Source organism: Ips typographus, linkage group LG3 (genome assembly GCF_016097725.1).
Source record: "Ips typographus isolate SLU linkage group LG3, UJ_Ityp_2.0, whole genome shotgun sequence".
Classification (NCBI taxonomy): domain Eukaryota; kingdom Metazoa; phylum Arthropoda; class Insecta; order Coleoptera; family Curculionidae; genus Ips; species Ips typographus.
The window spans coordinates 1,696,223-1,718,735 of NC_138424.1; the positions used below are offsets into that span (position 1 = coordinate 1,696,223).

General features: G+C 37.5%; 3 protein-coding genes across 5 annotated transcripts; 2 read left to right on the top strand and 1 right to left on the bottom strand.

Moving 5' to 3' along the window:
* Nucleotides 1-7: 7 nt before the first annotated feature.
* Nucleotides 8-12,275, bottom strand: shtd (anaphase promoting complex subunit 1). The gene is made up of 26 exons (XM_081974593.1): nt 12,062-12,275; nt 11,268-11,449; nt 10,853-11,216; nt 10,526-10,799; nt 10,171-10,466; nt 9,949-10,106; nt 9,215-9,421; nt 8,977-9,163; nt 8,775-8,926; nt 8,575-8,723; nt 8,248-8,520; nt 7,609-8,198; nt 6,647-6,828; nt 6,445-6,595; nt 6,260-6,387; nt 6,057-6,209; nt 5,765-6,003; nt 5,562-5,714; nt 5,325-5,506; nt 4,851-5,271; nt 3,870-3,996; nt 3,617-3,818; nt 3,327-3,562; nt 3,007-3,255; nt 519-846; nt 8-464 (listed from the first exon to the last, which is right to left on the bottom strand). The coding sequence occupies exons 1-26, from the start codon at nt 12,083-12,085 to the stop codon at nt 96-98; spliced, it is 5,976 nt and encodes a 1,991-aa protein (XP_081830719.1). The 5' UTR covers nt 12,086-12,275; the 3' UTR covers nt 8-95.
* Nucleotides 12,276-12,445: 170 nt separating this feature from the next.
* scra (anillin, actin binding protein) lies at nt 12,446-22,494 on the top strand. 3 transcript variants are annotated; one of them, XM_081974595.1, is made up of 17 exons: nt 12,446-12,654; nt 12,709-12,913; nt 13,767-14,021; nt 14,080-14,267; nt 14,317-14,577; nt 14,859-15,717; nt 15,771-15,930; nt 16,684-16,777; nt 16,837-16,974; nt 17,030-17,239; nt 19,108-19,342; nt 19,401-19,568; nt 19,625-19,863; nt 21,465-21,638; nt 21,705-21,899; nt 21,953-22,125; nt 22,175-22,494. In XM_081974595.1, the coding sequence occupies exons 1-17, from the start codon at nt 12,637-12,639 to the stop codon at nt 22,269-22,271; spliced, it is 3,669 nt and encodes a 1,222-aa protein (XP_081830721.1). In that variant the 5' UTR covers nt 12,446-12,636; the 3' UTR covers nt 22,272-22,494. The 3 variants fall into 3 exon arrangements, with proteins under 3 accessions (XP_081830721.1, XP_081830723.1, XP_081830722.1); XM_081974597.1 differs by having other exon boundaries at nt 12,447-12,654; nt 14,922-15,717; XM_081974596.1 differs by having other exon boundaries at nt 12,447-12,654; nt 13,818-14,021.
* Nucleotides 17,743-18,768, top strand: LOC145725758 (uncharacterized). The gene has a single exon (XM_081974600.1). The coding sequence runs from the start codon at nt 17,765-17,767 to the stop codon at nt 18,719-18,721; it is 957 nt and encodes a 318-aa protein (XP_081830726.1). The 5' UTR covers nt 17,743-17,764; the 3' UTR covers nt 18,722-18,768.
* Nucleotides 22,495-22,513: the final 19 nt, after the last annotated feature.

Here is a 22,513-nt window from a genome sequence, read left to right on the forward strand (position 1 = left end):
ACAACAATTCAACGTTACATCCAAGTTTTATTAATAAAAAAAAATAAATTACATATTTCCTCTTATTTCACTAATTCGAGACAATTTTCTATGCTTCACTGTTGAAGTCTTAAAAGTTGCGCTAACACTTCCGCACTAGAACCGGCACCGCGCATAGCCACAGCCTGTTCCAGAACATTTTTTCGGTTATCCAAACAGCAATTGGGCGCTAATTGGTAGAAAGTCACGTACGCGGCCAAGTGTACACTAGCCTCAAAGTCTTCACCGTGAAGGTACTTGTGTAAAACGGGCTTTAGGTTAGCTTCAGCTGATTCTAGCAGAACCACCACTTCTTGCTGCAAGGCTAGCATTGTTTCCTTTGAAATCAAACTGGTATTGACGGATTCTAGCAATACTTGTTGCAGTATTATTTTCAGTTGCCAAATACCAATTACATCAGACTGGGATTGGAGATTTATGACAACCTACAAAATTTTTTAGTTACAGTTTTCCGTAAAGTTTCTTAAGCTGTGATATACCTTGAGCAAGGCCACCATAACTCCAATTATCATCAGTTTATCCTTAACCACTGCATCGTAAACTGTTCGAGTGAGTAACTGGACAAACCTCTGTTCGAATCTAGTAGACTTAGTTTTGTCTACGTGGAGCACCGTTTCGCAGAATTTTCGTATGGACTCATCCGAGGTAAAACTGACTATAGCGTTGGATGAAGGGTCCCACGGAACCACTTTAGAATGCGTTAAGGTTCGCGCCAAGTCGCTGTGATAGCCGAATTTGTCGGATAGGTAACTCAAACAACCGGCCCGTTGTTTTACTTCGATGTAGCCGGTAGTAGTAAGAATTTTACTGTAATACAGTGACAATTATTAAAACAGTCAAAAAACGTATGTCGGTGATTAAATGTGATATTGATTGATCGTCAAAATGGTTATAGTTTTAGCAAAGAATAGCTATTTAACAAGAAGAGACAGTTGAATGAATTGAACGTTTAAGTTTAAACTCTGCAGAAACCATAGTATATGACCAACCAATCAAAGTTACTACTCTATACAAGGTGGTCCAGTTTTAGCTAATCAAAAAATAAGTTGACTTGCATTATGTCATTTTTCTGAAAAAGGTTTCCTAAGGAAGATACAGTCCTCCAAATTTCAATTTAAAAAATCGTTTTATAGTTTAAAACTGAACATCCAAGACTTGTGAAAGTTTTTAGACTATTCAGTACAAATTTGTACTAAAACTTTTTTACTTCTAGGAATGGTCTCATGATTCGCTTTCTCAGACTGCCATCCTGGTTGAGTGTCTGAAACTGGCATTCAAGAACTAAAAAAAGTCTGGAAATCAAGACAAAGATTGTATTGTGCATGAAACTCATTTTTTACTACTAAAAATAGTATAAAAGTTGACTTTTAATGCTGGAACGGACCTTACTAGGACAAAAGAGAGTCCAAAAGTATATTTTCAAGACTTTAATTGGTGTACAACTGAATTTTCTGGACTGGACAGCAAGTCTAGAAGTAAATTAAATTTTCGGACTATTTTATTTCTAAAAATTAGTTCTCAAGACTATTATTGTAGCATTTGGTACCAAAATTTTTTACTTTTATTACCTACTGAAGAAACTTGACTTTTGGAAATAGCCTTAAACTCGATTTTTCAGTCTTAAAAAGCACTAAAAACAGTCTGAATTTCGTAGAGGTGCTACAATTTATTGCACCTATGAGTGTAGAAGTCAATTTAATAGTGAAGAAGCTTGAAATAACATTTTCAAGACTATGGTCAGTGGACAAACTGGCTTTTAGGCCTGATAAGTCAAAAACTTTGTAAAGATAGTCTTGAAACTCGATTTGAGGCACTGAAAACAGCCTTAAAACACTAAAAACAGTCTAGTTTATTAAGAAATACCCGAATTTTTAGCACTGAGGTGTCTAGAAGTCGATTTAATAGTGACAAACCTTCGAATGCCATTTTAAGTCTATGAAGAATGTAAAAATTGTTTTTTAAGTTTGCTATGTCAATAACTTGGTGAAGATAGTCTTGAAACTCGATTTTCCAAGCTGAAAGCAGTTTTGAAGCACTAAAAATAGTCCAGAATTCGAAGAAAATGAAAAGCAAAGTAAACAGCACGAAAAGTTAGTTTTCAAGACAATTTTCATGAATCTAATGTCAATGTTCTGCCTCTAAGACTATTTTCAAGACTAAAATATTGAAATTTGTCTTCAAATTATGAAAACTTACTTCAAATGCAAATTTTAAGCTTCTGATGTCACTTTTCATTAGTTCAGTCACATTTTGGGGTTCAAGTCAATTTTTAAGGTTTAAATGTATGAATTTGTAGTAACAAATTTTTGAAAAAGTAGTTTTTATGTCTACAAGTCAATTTTTAGTATTAAAGTCTCTCGATTTGCACGAAAACTGGTTACAAACAATTTTTAAGCTTCCGAAATTTTTATCTTTTCTAATTCAATTTTCAAAACTAAAGTCTTTTAGTTTGTCTGGAAACTATGAAAACTGGCTAAAATAATATTTTTTAAACTTCTTAAGTGAGTTTTCCGCTTCCAAGACAATTTTTAAGTTGGGTTGAGTTAGTTTTGTGTCTTTGACCGTAATTACGTGTAATAAAGTGCTTGTTCCAAATTTGATCAATATTGCTCCAACGGTCTGACAGTTATGACAAAAAAAACGATTTTTTAAACAGAAATTTGAAGGACTGCATTTTCCTTAGGAAGCACTTTTCAGGAAAATGACATAATGAATGTCAACTTATTTTTTAATTGGCTATGGATTGGTGAATTATTGACATTTAAAACTGGACCACCCTGTATAAAACGACTCAAGCTGCTTATTAACAAAACTGATAAAAATGTCAAAATAATCTGACATTAATAATTGAACCGTCAAACTTGAGACAAGAGATGTGACGCAACAGTCAGAAGGCACTGAAGTCGGAGACTATGAAATAGTTTCAGTTAATCAGTTTAAGAAATGTAAAACAAACAAAATACTTACGTGAGCAAGTCCCAATTCCGCCCTCTTTCAAACACAACAGGCCAATACCGATCATCGTCCACCATCACTTTATTCAAAGTGTTAGGATCAGGAATCAGCCCGGGACCTTTAATGGTCATTTCCCGACCTCCCAGTTTTACCACCCTTAATTTTGCGTAGCAAATATCCTCGTACAGCACGTCTTTCGGTATTAGCAATCTCGGTTCCACAGCCAAAACGTACAAGTGTCGAAACGCTTGTAAATGGTACCTAAAAGTGTTTTATTTGGTTATGAAGGTGTAAAAGACAATTATTAGGACTGTCCAAGGCAAAACAGCTACCTGTTATCATTGCTGTGCGTAGGAAATTTGGGGTAAAAGGCACAAATTAACGCGGCAACATTGGATGGTGAGTTACTCAAAGTGTACCGACCGCCCCCTAGAAAAAGCAGACCTAGCGCCATGTGAATAGCCAAGTGTGAGCCGTACGTCACTATAGCACTATTAGGTATTCCTACGCGTCTGCGCAAGTGACGTACCAGCCGCATCAGCTCCAAATTGCCGGTGCCAGCCATAACCTTTAAATACACTTTACTGGAGCAAAATTAACACAAAAAAAGAGTAAAACTTACCATAGCGGCACTTAACAGCAAGACATTCAAGCAAGTCTCTATAGTGGCTTTTCCGGCTAGTTCAGCTATGGATTTCCCGGTGAGGGAAGTAAACATGTGACAGAAGTACAGTAAAGTTTCAAAAGCGTCCGCATCTGCAGACCCGGCGAATTTCAATCCTAATGCGAAACAAGCTCCGGCTACTATATTGCAATAAGCTTGACTGTAAAAATACAAATTAGTTTAATAAGAAAATAAATTTATGGAAGCTTACTTCATAGCTTCATAGTCAATCTCAGCGTCATTAGTCGGGGTGACCATGCAATAAGGCCGAATGGTTGCCGGAACTTCCCCAATTACCCATTCCTTTGATGGTTCAATGTTGTCCCATAAAATAAGAGCTAAAAATGATATTTTTTGTACAGAAAAGAAGGTATAATAATATAGGGTGTTAGAGATAGAGACAGTGAAGTAATAATTGTCGCCAGACTGTTGTTGTTGTTAAAACATGTCAGTGCAAATGACACTTAGAACACTTGGATAAGCCTCTGCTATTTTTTAGAACGTTTTCGGTCGTATTTAAGGGCTTCTGACAATTTTAAACAATTCTTAAAGGAACACACACTCATAGAAGCTTAAAACTTACTTAATTGGACCACAAAGCAAAGACCGTACTGGAAACTTTTCAGAAAAATCCTGGAAGTAGAAAATGGCAAAAAACCCACTCAACTCACATGAAACATAATTTGAGCCATAATTTGGGTATTTCGGCAGTTTGACAATTTAAAACAATTCATGAAGTTTAAGATACTTGTAGAAGCCTGGCAATTTCTAGAAGGTTTGCAGTATTATTTAGAAAGCTCCGGTATTTCCGAAATGGTTCTAGAGATATCTGACAATTTAAAAAAATTCTTGGAAGGTTTAAGGCACAGAGGCCTTTGGCACTTTTTAGAAGGTTCTCAATAGCATTTAGAGGTCTTTTGAACTCGCAAATCAGTCCTAGAGGCCTCTAGAGACTCTGGAAAAGTTTAAGACACTTGTATAGGATTCTGGAAATTTCCCGAAACTTCTGAGTATAGCATTTAGAGGTCTTTAGTACACTCAAAACTGTCGTTATAGAAACCTCTACGAGAGGATACTAGCTTAATACTCTGAAATAGTGCCTACACACTTTACTTTTGGTATGTTTTCATCATAATAAGTCAGTAAAAAACTCAACACAAAATAAAATGAAAAAATTGAATAAAAAACTTACATCGAGACAGAATCCTCAACATCAAAAAATCTGGTCGAACAAAATCAAGCAAATATTGCGTCTCTGGTGGCGCCATCCAATCAGCCACTGCCTTATTACCGGAACCCAAATACATCAATCCAATAGCTAGAGTGGCTCCGGGTGCTGTCACATCCAAATTAACCGAGGAACCCTCCCGGATTTGAAATGAGGGAGTTTTGTACTTGTCTTTTTGCGAGCCGGTTAACGGTCGTTTATTGCCGCCCACCATGTAATAATGCAACGTGTCGGGAACGTTTAGATCTGACATACCGGTCGGTTGATTGCCGTGCTTGAGCATCACCAGACCTAACGCCAATCCAGCTGCCAAAGAGTGAGACTCTCGGTCGACGCTGTTTTCCATTTCCGGGCCTGGTGGACGCCCGATTTCGGACAGCAACACCTTTTGTTTAAACACAGTTTGGTAAAACTTTCCAAGACGGTAATAACGCTTACTTCAGTCATATGCCGATGAGCGCTTCGTTGATAAAGCAGCCCTAAACCTAGTAAACCAGCCACTTGAAGGTTATGGCAAATATCCAGTTCCATTGAGGTAGGAGGCAGCAAAGCCTCAATGTAAATTGCTAGAATTGTAGTCAAAAAGTGATGGCAGGTGCCTCTAAAATCAGCAGACAGACCTGGAGAATTGTTAACTTTACCCACAGACTACAACTTCAATTACACCAAAACTACCGAGCAATATTCCAACGCTGATCATTTCATGTGTTTTAGAGTTGCTGAGATAATCAAACGTGCTCATTTGACACACCAATAAATTCTTCAGGTGGCCGTTCAGGCCCAAAGCCATAAGGAAACCGGCGTGTTCCATTTGTGCGTCAGCCCCAGCTGCAGATACAGCCACTTATCACACAAACTTACAGGTACAAAGTACAAACCTTTGGGTTTATTGAAAATAATCCAAGTGCTGTCGATATTTTGTGCATCAGGAGTGATTCGAAGACCATTAGCCACTCCATTATGGAATATAGGCCATAAATTCATATTAGCCGGAGTGTCGATGTGGTTTAGTTCTACCGTATTGCCTCTAGGTAAAGCTTTCCCGGTCAAACATAGTACAGGAGCTGGTAGAGGTTCAGTAATTATTGGTGTTGCAGTACGTAAAGTCATCATTCCTCTAAAAAATTCAAATTGAATTAACGCTCTAAAACAGCTAGACAAATCCGTTACCGTCCAACTGGAAGAGACATAGTACGGATGCATACTCCGTACAAATGTTTCTCCTGCTCTTCGATAAAATCGTGGTCAGACACGTCAGGACGTTGAATTAGAGTTATCAAAACTGGTTTAGAGCTGATGAGCATTTTTCTAGCTTCCTCAACTCTACAACTTCCAAATAACAAACCAATCTGCAAAAATCAACACCAACCAACCTGACATCCTCACTGAACCGAATTTTAGTCAGACTACAGTCAATATCTTCCATACCATCCAGATCAGCAATTTCCTGTTTGGTATTTGGCATAGACTCTTGTAATTGGAAACAAATATTCGTTTTCTCCTGTAAACTATCTGTTGCACTCCTCTGACGTTAAGACAAAAGTAAAAAAAAACATACCATGTCGCTTTTTTGGGCTTGAGCCACTAAGTCGTCACGCCACAAAAGGTGGTAAGCCTCCACCGGCCAATCAGAAGGAGGATTCTCCCGGCACTTCCACAAAGCGTTGTACAAAAGGTAATAAATTCCAGTGGGTAAAGTTTCCATGAATCTGCAAATCCACAATAATAAAAGTAGATTGATGGTTTTAAGCTTAAATCACCTGGTATCCATGTTCATGTCAACCATTATTAAAATAATCTGCTCGAATTTGGAACAGTTCATTTGGACGCTTTTGTGTTGTACGCTTTGGTGGCTTTCTAAACCGGCCACGTCTTTGACGAAACTGTCCAAGAGAATTTGAGAAGGGGACGGCCGGTTTGATTCTGACAGAACTCCACACAACTGTCAACAAAAAAAAAAATATGTAAAATGTCTATATTATCCATCTCCTAGTTAATAGTACTTTATGCTTTTACCAAAAACAGAGACCATAGGTCTGTTCGCAGAGAAAATCTCCAACTACTAATCAGAAAAATAGATACATCCATTGGCCACAAGTCAGAAAACGTCATAGTCACGTGAGCATATAACCAATAAAACTTGACATTTACTGTTCATGACATTTACTCTGCAAACATACCTCATAAGACTGACAAAACAGGTTTACTAAGATGTTTACTATAACTAACTTAAAGTAATAGTTCCATTGCTGAAATACATTTTTAACTGCTCTCGAAATGCTAAAATTGAGAGTTAAAATTACGAGAATGTTAAAATAGAGACTAAAATGGATTAAAATTGCTGAAATTGAAATGAGACAACAAATTTTTTACTAAAATAAATTTTATTTCCTGTAGAAATGATAAAATTGATATTTTTAAAATCACTATCCACCCTGTGCATCATCAGTCATTTTGAAGGTTTAAGATCAATTTAAGTTTAGACTGTGAATGTTCAATCGCATACACTACAATAAAATCACAGTCTGAACTTGTACGCATTTTGATAAACTGAAAAGTTTTACACATGAGATTAATTTTTGGTCAAAAAAAGCAGCTTTCAGCTTGCTGTTTTTTCTTGACCAATCGTCAACCAGACTGATGATGTCCAATCAGGCCTGAAAGCTTAATTTGATCGTTAAAAACCAACAAAACTCGGTATACTAATAAAGCAAACACTCACCTGAACTATGTCTCTTGATCGTCTGTTAACATTAGCAAAATATGGATAGGGCGCCAAATAATTCCCTTTCAACAGTCCATAAATGTGATCAAAAATACCGACTGGTTTATCACTCAAACCCACAGTGACATTCAAAGTTTTAAGCAGTTCCTCGTCGATTTTCGGTCCTGATACGACAATTTCACCAGGGAAATCCTTCCAGTAATGCAACGCAAACTCCCTTAAACCCAAATCCCTGGAAATTTTACTTAAAAGCTTGGCCAGAGGCTCTAAACACTCGCTGTACAGGGTGTTCAGTTTGAAATCCTCGTAAAGAAGATGCAGGATGTAGTGGACATATTTCAGGTAGGGGAAAAGAACTGCTTTATGGTTTATATGTATTTTTTGTGATGCTGTTTGGAGTTGTGGTTCTGCCTGACATTCGGAGAGTTTTAGTAGTTTGCACAACTGGTTGTTCATAGGTTTATGGGCGCTTTTGTTTAATAAATACAACCAATCATCGTCCGAGCTTGCTGGTGTGGTTTTTGGTTTTTTAACTGCTGGTATTTCAGGTTTTTCAAACAAATGCTCATCGTCGTAACCGCACAATTCTACAATTAGTACTTGTATTAAGTTTACAAGTGTTTTCAACTTAAATACCTAAAAGCAGGTTGGTGAACATGTCCCATTCTTGTTTAGTGTCCATTTCTTTGCTACCAATCACGTTCCGCATTGAATACCACCTACAAACCAAAATTAAAGCGGCATCTTTGAACAAACATTGTCTTAAAGCAGCCAAACAACGTTCAATCAAACACGAGTGCGTGATATTCGGTAACGTTATCCGGTAAAAGGAATCATCTGAGTATTTCAAAGTTATGCGATTCTCTATAGAGTCCATTAAACCTACTAAAGTAGCTTTTTTGTCAGCTCCTAAAAGTGACGCTTGTTTGAAGTCTGTATTAGTTATTTAAATAACCGTCTTACTTGTTTCAAATGTGTATCTTAATGGGGTGGGGTTTTGGCACTGTGGTGCCTTACTTTGTGAATAAGCTGGGGAAGGCAAAACGGGAGAGAAAAGATGTTCATCAAATATTGGTTCTGATGGTTTAGATAAAGGCAGTAAACTGCTACGTCTGTAATGCCACAACTATAAGTAACTGTGTAATACTTTAATAAAATACTACCTTGGAAAAGGAGAAATGGTGTATCGTCTCACATAAGGTGAAGGTGTATGCTGTAGTAAAGTACCATTTAAATGTAGTTTTCCCACAATTGACAGTCCAGAGAACAGAGTAACGTTGCCGTTGTGCTCCAGTATGGCCATCATACGTAAATGCTGAAAAATTATTTTACAGAACAAGCACGTTTAGTTAATTACTAAATTACCGGGATGTTTATAGCGTCTTTAGCGCTGATACTAGTCAACAAACCGAAGACCATATTAGGACCGGAAAAATCCACTTTAACCACAGAAAGCTGAAATCGGACAGGAAGAATATAGCACAAATACCATTGCTTCACTAAATCTTCAGATAGGAATACTGTGGTAGCTGGCGAGCCGGTCACCGGATCCCTAAACGCAAATTTCTACAGCAATACGCACAAACAAAAAAACAGATCATACTGAGCTGAAACCGTGTCGGTCCAAAGAAGCTCCAAGCAAATGTGGGGCGTAGAAGTCAAGTGGGACATGGCTCTTGAACAGTCAAAAAACGATTTTGCAGTAGTGTTAATGTCGGCGGTTGGCATAAAACCCCGACAAATGTCTTTTTTGGATGAATGACCCAGCCAGGGGCTTTCTACGTCAGTCAATGCAGGTGATTGGCAACGACTTGGAAAAAACATGCTTTTAATGTCCAAAGTTGCTTAAATATTAATTAATAAGACAGAGGGTGTTACGATATGTATGTATGAATTACAAATTGTTTCCAGTAATATATGGAATAGTGTAAAAGTATTGTTGATGTGCAGTTAGAAATTGAAAATTCTCAGATATTTATTTTTCGAGAAAATGTCAAGTGTGTGTTGCCAAGATCAAGAGTTTTGACTTTGGCAACGTTGATTCTATTTCATTCTCTAGTTCATTTTATTTTTTTTTATCAGCAAATTACTGAGAATTTATATTACTGTTTGAAATCAGTATCATTCGTAAATTCTTCGTAGAAAAAATTGGAACCATCTCTATGTGCAGTTGAGCATTTTCGGTTAATAGTTATTGTTTTGCAAACTTTCTATATAAGTTGTTACCTGCCACTATATCTTTTACCGACTTTCCAAAATCAGACACTCTTTTATAACAAACTGATGAACAAATTGAACATTTTGTATTAACAATAAAATTAAATGATTGTAACAAACCTAATAGCTGCCATAGAACTGAGTGACCTAGATTTATGAGTATTGAACAGTTTCTCATGAGTGGGTGGTTTACTGACGCTAATAGGGGTGGGGGTGACCATGTGACCACTTGTCATCAAGTTATCCCAAGCGACAAGCGACGACAAGCGGCTTTTAAGCTGCAACAACATGCATGATCACAAAATTGCCTATTTTTTTGACTATTACAACTCTCCAACTTACTCTTTGGGAGTTGTGTGTGGCGCTATGGCAACCACTCTGGGCTTCTCCATAATCTTTCTCATCCGGTCGCACTTTGCGTATTTTATAAACGCTGTGCTCCTTAGTTTGAGTATCAAAAACCATGCAAATGCTCGGGTTTTCACTAGTGTAGACCAGCTTTAGATTATCACTCATCAGTTTGGTGATGGATAAATTACGACTGAGTGCAACAGGACAAATATCATCTAAAGGATATGACAGTGAGAATATTGAACAGGAATTATCAAGGAGTTGCTTTTCCTTGCTAAAAGATGAACCTACAAAGGAATACAACTCTCTCTCAATAACAACTCTACAAATCTAAAGCATTGATTACCATTAGTAAGTCTTTCAATTAGAATTCCAAACTTGGTGTTCCACACTTTGTCAATATGAAAAGGCATGGGGATCACAAACTGTTCTCCTTTAATCACAAACACTCTAACATGATGTGAGTCTACTAAGCATATTGCTGGAACTGGCATTCCTGCAGCTTCATCTGACTTGTAGAACAGGTCATCCAAATTTGGGTCAAATTCAGGTTTTTCACAGTAAAAAGTTGACCATAAAGCTTGTTTTATGGGTAAAGGCACTGTATAACAACTAATAACCTAATCACATTAATAGTAATCATTCTTGTATTGTTTTAAGTCAGTAAACTTACTTTTCTTCCGTTATCTTGTTGATCGATATTATTTAACAAGCCGCGGGACCAAACTGCAATCTGTCCTTTAACATACAACTCATCCTCCATAAACCCAGGCTCAATCTGGGAATTTACATATGAAACTGGACAATTTTCATTACCAGACCGAGTATCATTTTGCCTATCATTAAAACCACAGGAAAATCGTTTATTTGGAAACTTAACACTAGCATCTGAGAATCGTTTTCCTTCACTCCGATACTGGCTTCCATCCGGAGTTTTAAAACACTCCTTTGAATCACTATGACGCGTAATATTTGCCTGACTCTTATTAGCTAAATGATTATACTTTGATTGTGGTTTTTTGTCTTTTTCACCACTACTAAAATAGCTAAATTTAGATGAGAGGTTTAAGGTGTGTGGGGTAACATACTGAGAAGTACTTTCAGCTTCAGGTGCTCGCCTTAAAACCCAAAATTCGTTGAAAATATCTTCGGAAAGTGACACTTTTTCTAGTCTCATTTGCAAATGATCATTGAAATCTTTGTGATGGAAAATTGGCTCTGGCGGACCTGGATGTCGGGCTACTTGCTGCCGACCACGTGGTACAAATTCCTGAATTAAAAATTGATATTGTGATGAACTGAGGAATTGCTTATGTGGCTAACTGATGAGGTCAAAATTTCAAGTTTCAGTCAAAGTCAAACATTACTCTTTTAAGGGTGTAAAGCCATTTTCAATCAGATGATGTAAATGTAGTTAGCAAAAACCAGGAAAAATACAAGAGAGATTTTTTTGTTTTATTGCCATTTCATAAACCTGCTTTAGAAAAATATCAGTTACAGTAGAAAAACAATTATTAAAGACAGCTTAGAGAACTAAGAGAAGTTACAGAACAAAAAAACAAGAACAAAAATGCCTATTTAAGACAGTTACATATAAGAAACATTCTTCAGGTGTCAAGTCTAGAATAGAAATAGTTGGAAATTTGGAACAGTTTTATCGCAACAAATAAACAATTATAAACCTGGTTGTTCCACTTCCTTTAAAATTGTATACAAATATCAAAGAAGTAAATCAATTTATAGAAAAGTGAATGTCCTTCACCTTGGCAATCAGACCATTGAATATAGTAAAATTATTAAAAGTAACATCCTTAAAGAAGAATCAATACTGTATTACCTAAGGGGTAAAACAGCCATAAACAACTTAATTAAAGGGTCTTACCAGTGGATCTGAGGCAGCAATCATTATTTCCAATTTATCATCCAGATTTGCAACAAAAAATAAAAACTACCAAAATAACGAAGAACGTTGTAGCCTCTATTCTTGGACAATTAAAGGTGAGTAGAACATTATTGAGTTTTCAAAATATTTTAAAATAAAATTTGTTTCAGCTAAAATCAAAACAAAAACGATTTTACCTAACCTCAAACAATAATAGACCACACAATCCACAAATCAAACGACCAACCCCATGAACACTTTGATCACATGATATTTTTAACGTTGGGATATAGATAATCACGTGACCGAGCGTTAAAAATTAACGCTTATTACCCACAATGCAATTGACAGCATCACTTTTGGAATTTTGAAAATTGACATCTTCGTTTGTAACCGTTTTGTTTTTTTCAAAACTCCTTTACAAAGAAACTCAAGTGCAGCAATTTCACATGGAATTAGCCAGAAATAACTCGGTTTAATTGAGTTTTGTCTAGTGTTTACGTTGACTAACGTAGTGTAATCACTTGTGAGTAAATTTGTGCCACCGCGTTTTGTTTATTGTGTTCTGTGAAGCCATGGACGCTTTTACTGAGGTGAGTACAACGTTTTTTGTTATTTACCTAAAAATAAAGCTTTAAATTTCTTAGAATATATTGGTGAGGGCTAGGGAAAGACAGAGAATGCTTAAGGAGTACCCTACTGCTGGGGGTGCACCCTTAAAAGAATGTAACCGAGATGTAGTGTCTGAACCAAATTTAGCTGTTGCTAAAGTGAAACCAGCTGGGGATGAGGCCCAGTCAGAGCCTAACATCCCGTTCAGAGTGGCTCAGGCACCGGCGGAAATGTCTGAAAGTAAGTATTTTTCAATGATTTCCTGTGGTTTATTTTGGGTAGGTAGTACAGTAGTTTTGTACTTGGGTAAAGTGTACATGGCAGTAGTCAAATTTTAGCATGTTTACAACTTAGGGGTGGCTACCTGAGGGCAATTAAATCTAAGGAAGGTACTACCCTGAATTGTATATATTAAAATGTGTATTTCTTTAGGTCTTTAGTTTTAATAAAAGGATTATTTTGAATTCCTTGATTTTGTCACTTTTTTACTCATTTCCATATTTTTATATGTTAAGGGAATCCCAAATGTGTAGAAAATTAGTCAAGTCTGGTTACCAATTTCCTTGCAATTAACTAATGTAGGTATAGTCAATGCACAGAAAGAGGTTATAGGAGCCTTCATTTCACTTTTAAGCATGATTTTAAGTAATAATTAATGTTTTTAATGTACAAAATTACCAAAAGATCTTCATTAAGTACTAATCAGGATCCCTAAATCATTATGCATTTTTTTTTTATTTGTTTGGTTTCAAAACTTATACAGCTGTCCAAGAGAAGGATGCCTTCCATTTCAAGAACACCATGAATCTGGCCTTTTAATTGTGCAACTTTTTCCTACTTTAATCTACCATAGTTTGCAGGTAGTCATGCAGTGCATTTTTATTTTGGACATACTATACAATAGTGAATAAATGTGACTTGCTCATTTTGAATTGTTTCATAGATATACCTATATTTTGAATGTATCTTTTCTTCTGTGGATTTTTTGACTTGTTTGATTAGTTAATTTGAAATTTGTAAATATTGCCTGTTTGTAGTGGGTCTTAGTTTTTTGGACAATGCTGTCCCCACTTCTGTAAAAGACCACTTTCAGGCAAATTTACCAGGCAAAACTCAATAACGCGGGTTTGTTCTGATATTCAAGGCAGCCCTGGGCAACAAACCAAAACTTTGAACATACAAAGAGATGATTTTAACATGGAAATTAAGGTAAACAGTTCTGAAAATGTTCGACTGGAAGTGGAGATTGAAGAGCGTAGTGAAGACGGAAGTCAAAGTTCTGAATCGAATTTCGGGCTTAGAGAAGAGTCGAAAAACCGGCTGAAAAGACTGGGTAAATTGTACGCGGGTAAGACTTTTTCCTAGTCTTCCTTATGCTATTTTCTGTAAAAGTATAAGTACAATAGGTGGAGTGGAAGCGGACATTTCTTCACCAATCCACCGTACTGAGGCTAAGTTTTATCAGGCCTTGGAAGAGGATATAGAAAAAGAAAACTGCAGCTCCAAGCAGGACGTCAAGGTGAAGAAAGGGCTCAGCAGGCTGGCCGATTTAGCAAATACAATAAACCAGTGGGAGGATGATTTAAGCCACCCGGTAAATTAGAACTTGTGCACGTTTGATTGGTTGTAAAACGCAATTTCAGTCCCGTCCAGTTCAATCATCACCAAAAAAACCTTGGAAACCTCAGGCGCCTCCACCCCCACAAAGTGTACACAATGCTTCGCCCCAAAAAGTGCAGAAGGGTAAAGCTCCTTCACCCCCCAACACTGGCACAGCCAGCCCTAAAAAGGTTTTATTTGCTGAAACTAAAACCAAATCAAAGGAATTCACTGCTTTAGAAGGGCAAAGCCGTGGGGCCGTTCCGAAACAACTTAATTGGGACCGGAAGGTACTAGACACTTTGGTAAGTGTTTTTAATGCTAGTTGGTGCTTGTTGGTTAGTTGTCCTTGTGATTCCTTGATTTCAAAGTTAATACTTGAACTGTACTTAATGGGGTTATTTGCACTAAACATTTTAGGTTGTCAAACTTGTATTTGCACTTTTTTTCTAATCTGCATAGTGGGATGCAATTTTATATTGCTTTTTGGTGCTTTATTTATTGTTGCATTGGGTTCTTCAATTTGCAAGCACTGTAAAAAGCTGATAAATCAACTATTTTGTTTTGTATTATAAATTAATTATAGGAATCACAGGGGTTTACCAGAACTCAGTCATCGTCGAGACTTGTGTACTCCTATAATTCGCAGGACACTTCAGAAAGCAAGGAACAAAAGTCTCAAAAACCCCTACAAAGCCGTAGTAATACCATTCAAGAAGAAGATTCCGATGAGCCTGAAACTGTCGTCCAAACCAAACCAGATTCACCTTGCAAAAACTTCCGGTCGAACGCAATAGCTAATAGGGCTGCTATGTTCGAAAAAAAAATGATCCAATCACCGACCAAGCCAGAGAAAGACCCCGCTTTGATGAGTCTGGCGGCCCGAAAAGCGCTCTTTGAAAAAAACAAAGGTGAAGCGCTAATACCCAAAGCCGCCTTTGGAATGTCTGCCCCTGTAAAAGTTGACACTACCACCAAAGCTTGCGAGAGTAAATTCATTGGGGCTTCCAAAAACACCACAGCGCAAGTGCACACCAAGAAAGTCGTGTCACCAAAAAGTAAACCGGCCCCTCCTCCACCGATGTCCAAGGCCCCATTCACATCTACAACGACCGCGCCCACGATTGCTGTTGTGCACCAGGCTGGTGGCATAGCCAGCAAAATGGCCGCCTTGTTGGAGAACAAGTCCACAATCTCTGAGGAACAAATCACCCATAAACTGAAGGAGGAGAGACAAAAGGAGTTGGATATGCTGCTCAACCGATTCAACAAGAACAAAGAAGCAGCACAGAAAGATGAGGACGAAATTCAGGAAGTTAGTGAAAGTAGCGAGGACGAGGAAGTAGACGAACGTACCGCGATGATCAAAGACTCCAAACCACCAGCAATTGTCGCAACTTCGAGAAAATCCGGGGAGAAACGGAAGAGCGGTAGCAGACTATCAAGTAAACGTTCAGCACTCGAGTAATTAAGTTTAAAATAATGATAACCGTTGCAGCGGAAGCGGACAGTCCTCAAGTGGTGTCGGTTCTCGACGAGGTCAAACGTATTAAGGTCACAGCGCCTAAACCGGGACGGTTGTATCCAAACTTGTCCGATATTGAGGCCACTACAACCGATCAGGACACTAGGACACCAACTCCAAATGAAGAAAACAGGTGCGATAAAATTACGAATTGGATTTTGTTTTGTCTGTGTTTGGCATGATTTAGAGGCGCTTTCTTTGTTTCAATTGCATTTTACCACTTATACTTTGCTTTTTGTAGCACACAAAAATAGTTTGTTTAAAAACTTTAAAAATGGTTGTGTGGTTGGTTAGTGGGTAAATCAACATGCGCTAACCAACCCTACAACTTATTCTAAAGGTTCACTTTTAATTAAATAAAGCAAAATAAGAGTGGTACATATTTACATTGGTGCTGGACGGTGAATCTGTGTGTCACGTGATCTCTATACTTTTAGTTTTTAGATTAGTGTGTCTGTATAAATTTGTAAATACTGTGCTGGGACTTGTATACTGCTGGCTTTTAAAACCTCAAATAAACTTCTTCTGCTTCATTTCATCATGCTTTTTTCATTTCATCCCATTTCATGTTTCATCATTCCTTCACACTGGCCTCTCTGCTTAAAGTAATTTTAGTTAGTTTCTCACAGTATTTACAAATTTGCAACAAACTTTTGTTTTCTCTGAAAGTTGAGGGTTAAATTGCTGTTTCAAAGCAACGGCAGTTCACAGAGAGTCTCAAGTAGTTATTTTGTAATCAATTGTTATGCACCAATGTCTGGTATTTGGCATGAATGAATATCTCTTTTAAAAACACATTGGAAGAAATCTTCTTAGCAACAACCTCTCACAACTAAAAATTCACAACAATCATTTTCTGGGTTACCAAATGCACATTTGATTACAGAATTGAAGGAAATTACGACTCGGATGACCCAAATACAAGCTTTGGCAGAGATATCATGCAGGCCGTGTGTAAAAATATCACTCCAACTAAAAGGGTTTGTAACTCAATACCTCGATTACCCAGCCCAAGTAAAAAATGCTTTATTCAACGTAGGTAACATACAAAGACAGTTCTTCGAGCAGCGAAAACTCTTGCGTCATGGACGAGCTAGATGAAATCCTCGAGGAAATGGATGACGACAGCAGCTCGGGACCTACACCTCCGAAACTAGGACGACACCAGTCTCCTAAGGTTGTTTACTCTGACATTGTCAATTTGTCCGTTATTTTTTATTGAATTAATTCAGATCAAAAAGCCGCAACCGTCCAATTCGTTCCATTACAAAAGCTTCACCTCAAACAGTCCGGGTAACTCGTCTGCGGGACAAAAGTTTCAGTCACCGAAAAAGTCGATTATTTCACCGAGACAATCGATGGAGTTGCCTTTGGTGGTCGATGGTGATCACGTGATGACTTTGACACACACGGTCAGTTTCTACAGGAAGCAACAAAACGAGGTAAGCTGTCTAAATGATTTTTAATAAATGTTCTACAAATGGTTTTCCATAGAAAATTTAACGTAGAAACCTAATATCTATTCTAATTAAGACATGAACTAAATTATACTTTTTTACATTTTTAACATAACCTTTAAAAAATGAAAAAAATGACATTTTTGGTCAAAAGTTGAAATTTGGAAATTTTTGTTTTGCCTCATAATGGTTCCAATTCACAGCAAAGGGCATATTTATACCAAATAACCTTAAATTAGGTAAAATAAGCACAAAAAAAAACACTTCTCTCAACACTCAAAAATATGAGGGTTCTTTTTTAACTGCTTTTTGAAATTTGATATCTCGGTAACACAAAGTGCTGGAGATACATAATACAACTTATAACGATCTAGTTTCGAGAAGATTCTAAATTTGATTGCAAATTATTCGGAAAAGAATGCAAAAGGATTATTTTAAATTATCCATAGCAAATTACAACAAATGTTCAGAAAGCAGGTAATCAACAATAATAACACCAGTCTGATCAAAATGTCAGGTGACGCGCCTGTCAATGATGCGCAAGATAAACCGACAACGCAAAAACCTACTGAAACCAACGAACAATCCAATAAATCTGAATCGGAAAAGTCGCCAGAAAGCGAGCCTGAATCCTCCAAAGCCCCATCAAACCGGATCACTCTCAACGTGAAAACTACTAAGGAGAAAAAGTCTTTTGAAGTCGATGACAACCTGACCATCCAAGAGTTTAAAGATGTTATCGCGCCTGCGTTTCAGACTGATCCGAAACTGTGTTGTTTAATTTTTGCCGGGAAAATCATGAAAGATTCCCTCACCTTGCAATCGTACAATATGAAAGATGGTTTGACCATTCACTTAGCTATTCGTCAACCGGCCAGAAGTAGTGAGAGTAACAATTCTAGTAGATTGGGTGCTGCTAGTAACCCCACTCAATTTAATTTCCTGAACCTGGGAGCCATAACCAGAGAAGTGATGTCAGATCCAGACATGTTAACCTTTTTACTGAATGATCAGGAAAATCCAGCAAACTTGCTGACCACCAATTTGATGCAAAACATATCAGACAGTCCAGAAAGTGAACAGATTCGCACGGTTTTAGAGAGTTTAGCTGGTCAACCTCAACTTCAAGACCATTTACGGGTGGTGTTACCGCAACTTTTACAGCAAGCTCAACCAGTTCCATCAAGTGAAGTATCCAATGAAAACACCACAAACTCAATTCCTGGAGTAGCTTCAGCGAGTCACAGTGACTTGTTGTCAGGTTTTCTGGCTAGAATGGTCGGCGGACTCAACGTGACCACCAACCAACCTACACCAGAAGAAAGATACCAGCAACAATTGGAAGAGCTGGCTTCGATGGGTTTTTTGAACCGACAGGCCAATTTGCAAGCTTTGATATCCACTTTCGGTGACGTAAGCGCAGCAGTTGACAAATTGTTAGGACTGGGCCAGCTGTCTATGAGTTAATTATGTTTACATGAATTTTAATAAATTTGAGGTTGTTTTTCTGTGAATTTTGTTGGAATAATCTAAAAAATGTATTAAAGCCCAATTCTGTCTTGGATTACGTACATAATTAGGACGATTTGATTTGGGTTTGATTTGGATTAGTTAAAGATGCTTTAAAAAACATTGAAAACATAAGGAAGATCAAAACTGTTAAAAAAATGTAGGTACTTATTAAATCATAAATCATATTAATTGAAAAGAAACGTTACGAACGAAATGTTATTAGTAATTTCGTTAAAAACTGACTAAAAAATTTTGTGAAGCGATAAACAAGTGGTCTGCTAGAAATTTTTCTTCTGCTAGTTTTAAAACATCTGCAACATGAACAACGTACACTTTTTCAGGTACACACCCCCGTAAGACAGATTATTAGACAACCAATCATTGAGGAAGTGACCGAAGGTGTGAATTCAACCGACAGTGAAGTCCAGGCGAAAATCAGGGCGCTGGAAGAGGAAGTGAACAAGCAACAGAACATTATAGCACAAACCAGCCAGGCGCTGAATTTATGCAGCAGTACGCCCGAATTTTCCGGATCTACCGAACAAGTCGAAGCTGAACGGGTGCTACTTGTAGCAAGTAAGTCATTTTTTTTTTCAAAAAAATTGAACAACTTGACTATTATAAATAATTAAAGCGCACAGACGACAAGCGGCGCTACATGAACTGCAAAGACTGAAAGTGGAAGGAGCGATACGACCTGTCAGCGAACATTCCCAGAATGTCCCATTGGAAAAGGGCACATTGACCATTTCCAATATCGTTCTGCCGCTGAAACAGAAATACGTCACAGCCCTAGCTGCTGGTACGTTTTAGTGGCAACAATGTTAATTTAACCCGGTTAACGCTTGCAATTTTAAGCTGGCGGTAAAGGTCATCATGTGGTGTGTCTTATCAAATGCGGGGAACAAGTGGTCGCTACCAAGCTGGTTTCCACGGTGGCCAGCAGCAGCAAAAATCCCGACGTTGACTTGTACGTGCCCGGTACAGTCACTTTGAACAACATCTACAGCGATTTTACCGTTACTTTTGAGGTGTACTGTCTGCAAGCTCATGAGGAATGTCTGCCGCATGAAGTCAAGTATCATATCAACAAAAAGGTAAGTGTTTTCTTTACCTTTTTGTATTATACAATGTTTAATCAGGAAATTAAGTTATTATTCTACAGTAGTATTTTCCAATTTCTTAGTACTTTTCAAGTTTTGGACACATCTTTTGATAAAAAATTTCGAATATTTTCCAAGACCAAAAATTTTCATAATGGCTGTCTGCACCCAGTGGACTAGGTTTACACCTACTTAGAACTGGGTAAACGCGATCACAGCTGGCAGAGGGTTAGTTTCAAATTTAACGTTTTTTGAACATCCTGTATATGTTCAATTGTGTCGCGATTAGCACGAGGTGTGAGGGCAATTCAAGGCAGGAGCACTTGAGACAAAAATACTGTTAGTAGCATTCACCAAATGTCAAGAAAATTTTTACTTTTATGGTTCGTATTTTTTTAATTTTTTTTCAAAACAAATCCGGAAAATTTAAGTGCTCATACGAAAAATTTGCAAAAGACCAAGTTCAGATTGATTTTCTGCATCCAGTGGACTAGGTTTACACCCGCTTAAAACCGGATAAACGCGGCAGAGTGTTAGAATTTTATTTTTTTTCTTTTTGTTTTTTTGAGCATCCTGTATAGGTTCAATCGTGTCGCGATTAGCACGAGGTGTGAGGGCAATTCAAGACAGGAGCAGTCGAGACAAAAATACTGTTAGTAGCATTCACCAAATGTCAAGAAAATTTTTACTTTTATGGTTCGTATTTTTTTAATTCTTTTTCAAAACAAATCCGGAAAATTTAAGTGCTCATACGAAAAATTTGCAAAAGACCAAGTTCAGATTGATTTTCTGCATCCAGTGGACTAGGTTTACACCCGCTTGAAACCGGATAAACGCGGCAGAGTGTTAGAAATTTAACTTTTTTCTTTTTGTTTTTTTGAACATCCTGTATATGTTCAATCGTGTCGCGATTAGCACGAGGTGTGAGGGCAATTCAAGACAGGAGCAGTTGAGACAAAAATACTGTTAGTAGCATTCACCAAATGTCAAGAAAATGTTTACTTTTATGGTTCGTATTTTTTTAATTCATTTTCAAAACAAATCCGGAAAATTTAAGTGCTCATACGAAAAATTTGCAAAAGACCAAGTTCAGATTGATTTTCTGCATCCAGTGGACTAGGTTTACACCCGCTTGAAACCGGATAAACGCGGCAGAGTGTTAGAATTTTATTTTTGTTCTTTTTGTTTTTTTGAACATCCTGTATATGTTCAATCGTGTTGCGATTAGCATGAGGTGTGAGGGCAATTCAAGACGCACGTTGTGAGCTTTTTCTAGTCACTGAAACCCCCAAAAATGGCGGAAATGGCTAAATTTTCAAAATTGTAATGCAATTTCTGAAAGAAAACTGCACCCAGTTGACTAGACCACACCGACTTAGAACCGGGCAAACGTTTCAAATTTAACGTTTTTTGAACACCCTGTATCGTGATTAGCACGAGGTGAGTTCAAGACGAACATTTTCAGCCTTTCCAGTCACTAAAACCCCAAAAATGGCGGAGATAAAATTTTGATGCAACTTCCGAAAAAAATCGAATATCTCTTGAGACTTTTCACATTTTAAATTTCTTATTTACTCAGTTTCTGTATTTCTCAGCCTTCAAAAGGTCTGGCAACACCGAAAAAGTCGAAACAAGAGTCCAAACTGGTACGACCTCCGATAGAATCGCCAGGAGGACCGAATGCCGTTCGATCTTCCTCGTTTGCGCTCATGGGCTATGTGGTGTTTTCAGTCCAAGCCGTCAATAAGCGCGTTTGGAGTTTGAACAATGTAAGTAAATTTTAAAAACACTCAAAAATTAAGAGAGAAACACAATCATTTTGTGAAAACAAAAAGACACCGGCCATGAGCCCCTTAGAAGGAAGCGTCGAAATGCGAATCAGCTGTCAATTAGCCGTCTCAGTAGAGCATCGAGGCTTTCTCACCATGTTCGAAGATGTGTCCGGTTTCGGGGCCTGGCATCGTAGATGGTGTTTGTTGAAAGGTCACAGTCTCAGTTACTGGAAATATCCGGAAGACGAGAAGAAAACGGTGAGTTTTAACATGATTTTTGTGTACAAATTTGGGAAACAAACTTGGTGCAGCCTCCGATCGATACCATCGACCTAAAAAGTTGCATAACGAAAAAAGTGGGGCCGGTAAGCCGCGAGATTTGCGCTAGGCTTCATACTTTCCTGGTTGAGCGAGAGAGGCCCGCTTATCCTCAGGATAAAGACACTTTAGTGGTAGTCAGGAAAGGGGACAAAACTATAATAAGGTAACTATTGAGTTTATGCTTTGGACACTGTTAATTTGGTTAATTTAAGGCACTTGTTGTCGGCTGACACTAAAGAGGAACGGATTGAGTGGTGCTCTAAATTGAATGCTGCTCTAACTGCTCTAAGAATGTGGGGCCAGCAATAATTTATTTAGAAATAACATTTTTATATTTGAGTATTTATTTTTATAGTGTTTTTAACGTTGTCAAGTAGGTAAGTACTACCTAATGCGTATTTTATCATAACTAAAGTCATTGTTGTAAATAACCAACTAACAATTTTCTATTATTTGACATTGTGTGCCTTATCTTTTGAGTGTGAGTTTTAAATTGTATATTTGATGTATTAAACCAAATTATTGACTTTGACACCTTCACACATTATTCT